Consider the following 2089-nt stretch of genomic DNA (forward strand, 5'->3'; position numbering starts at 1 on the left):
CGTAATAAAACCACACTTGGGACAATACACTACTGACTCACACAACAGGCACATTGAAGTTACCTTAGCTAGGTTACGGATAGGCCATACGCATGTAACGCACTCGCCCCTGCTCACGGGATCTCCAAGACCCCTGTGTAGCAGGTGTGGGGAGGGCCTATCCGTAGTCCACATACTCATACAATGCAAGGCACTTGACACAACACGACACAAACACTTCAGAGAACTCTACAGACAACATATTCCCCTACACCCATCGCTGTTTCTAGGTGACGATGCCATGGTTTCTGTGAAACGCGTTTTTAAATATTTGTCAGATGTTAAGTTTTTAAACCTCATTTCCTATCATGCGTAATCACGTCTGGCCCTATACACCAGCCATCACCATTATCTTTATTGATCTTACTATGTACAGTTTACACATTTTATACCTACCTTTTGTGGTAATCACTTGTTTTCATTAAATAACTTCTCTGGCGCTCTTTGCCCTCGTCGGCCTTGCGCCATTAAACACCAACCATCATCATCATCAAAAAATTAACGTCCTAAAAACTATTCAGGATAATAGGGGAACCGGACGCTGAACATCGGAACAGCCTGGTTTCCAAATACCTTTTTTTTACATTTTACAGAAGTGAGATGCCCAAGTTTCATACGTTTTCGTCCCCCTCGTCTCACATAGTCGTTCGTCCTCTTTTCGTTTGAGAGTGTGATCGCGCTACCATTGTTTGTTTCCGTATTGCTCTCAGTACTTTTGAAATTGAGATGGCCTAAACGAGCCCAATAATTAGCCCTAATCGCGAGATGCAGGACGGGACGCTCAATACAGCCTTCCTGCTCCATTTGGTGGTGACCACGTGTCCCCGTGTCCACTTCGTGATGAAGGCCGCAGACTACGCGTTCGTGAACGTTCCCAACCTTCACCGCTACCTGCAGATGCGCGAGGACGAAGAGCGCGGTCCCTTTATGGCCGAAAGTGTGGTCACGCAGCGCCCAGTCGAAGGGGACCCTCGTGGTCCCCAGTACCTGCCGCCCGTCATATACCTATTGCCCACGTTTCCATCTCACCTCGAGGGCTACGCGTACGTCATGCCCGGGGAAGCCACGGAGAGGATTCTGAATACGGCGCTGGGCACGCCGTTCCTGCACCTGGAGGGCGTCTTCGTGGCGGGTGTCGTCACGGGGCAAGGCTCCAGATGGCGCTGGTCAACTCCGTATGCTTCCAGAGCTGTGCCCCGCCCACCCCGCCCTGCGCCCACCGCTGGTTCTTTGCCGTGCGCACGAAGGCCAACACCCAACGGGGAACGCTGCGTGCCGAGTCTCGCCGTAACTGCACGGAGCGCGACGTGAACTTGCACTGCTGAAAGCAACCTGCGAAGTGTAGGCACGCCTTGTACAGATGTTCAGGGTTTGACCAGTTTGCAATGTATATATTCGGTAATAGAAAGGACGAGAATCAGCTATTGATCGTAAATTTATTGTTTAAGATATGTTAATTGCCTGGATTGTAAGTTCTCAGCTGCATGCTGCCAGCTATGGTGTTACAAAAAAGAAAATGATATTGAAGGGTGGCCATGACAGATGCCCAAATACATCCCTAGGGCTTCAAGGTGGAAGGTTGTGGATTGCTGGATGCAAAAGTAAGCATAAAAGTACGTATCTGTGGAAGCTTAGTGTCCCTGCAGTACGATAATCCGCACCCGTCAAGTAAATGAAGCCATCTACTGTGCACGGCGCAGAGATTTTGTCTTGTCTCGTACAAAGTCAATGAAATGCAGACGAAACCCATCCCAATAATGTTGTAGAATAGGCGAATGTTGATAAACATGCCCATGAAACAGTAGCAGCATGCAACACAGGGCACGTACAATTTTCGCCACGAACGCAGAAACAGAACTAGAAACGGAATGAACTGTCTCTGTACGGTTAATTCTGTAGGACCGGAACGAAAAATATAAATTTTGGTCGCCGACTTTCTCCGTATATGATTTGACCACATTCGCGAAGAAAACGCTTTAACGTTTCAATATTAACACGGTTTACGGCTCCCTGGTATGATTAAAAGCTAACGATCAACAAGTCCTGAATT

The 2089-nt window shown here is 48.3% G+C and overlaps 1 protein-coding gene across 1 annotated transcript; it reads left to right on the top strand.

The window, feature by feature from the left end:
- The first annotated feature begins 804 nt into the window (after positions 1-804).
- On the top strand, positions 805-1364 carry LOC144175197 (beta-1,3-galactosyltransferase 1-like). Its single transcript, XM_077704300.1, has 2 exons — positions 805-1167; positions 1227-1364. Exons 1-2 carry the CDS (start codon positions 805-807, stop codon positions 1362-1364), a joined length of 501 nt encoding a protein of 166 aa, XP_077560426.1.
- The last annotated feature ends 725 nt before the right edge of the window (positions 1365-2089 follow it).

Source organism: Haemaphysalis longicornis, unplaced genomic scaffold (genome assembly GCF_048455015.1).
Source record: "Haemaphysalis longicornis isolate Haplotype H1 unplaced genomic scaffold, Haemaphysalis longicornis Haplotype H1 scaffold_3, whole genome shotgun sequence".
NCBI classification, from domain to species: domain Eukaryota; kingdom Metazoa; phylum Arthropoda; class Arachnida; order Ixodida; family Ixodidae; genus Haemaphysalis; species Haemaphysalis longicornis.

What these genes read in the sequence shown, in the direction of transcription:
- LOC144175197 (XM_077704300.1), top strand. Translation starts at nt 805, where the DNA reads ATGCAGGACGGGACGCTCAATACAGCCTTCCTGCTCCATTTGGTGGTG. An exon ending in ACCTGGAGGGCGTCTTCGTG is followed by an intron (nt 1,168 to 1,226) that starts GCGGGTGTCGTC and finishes GTATGCTTCCAG; the next exon opens with AGCTGTGCCCCGCCCACCCC.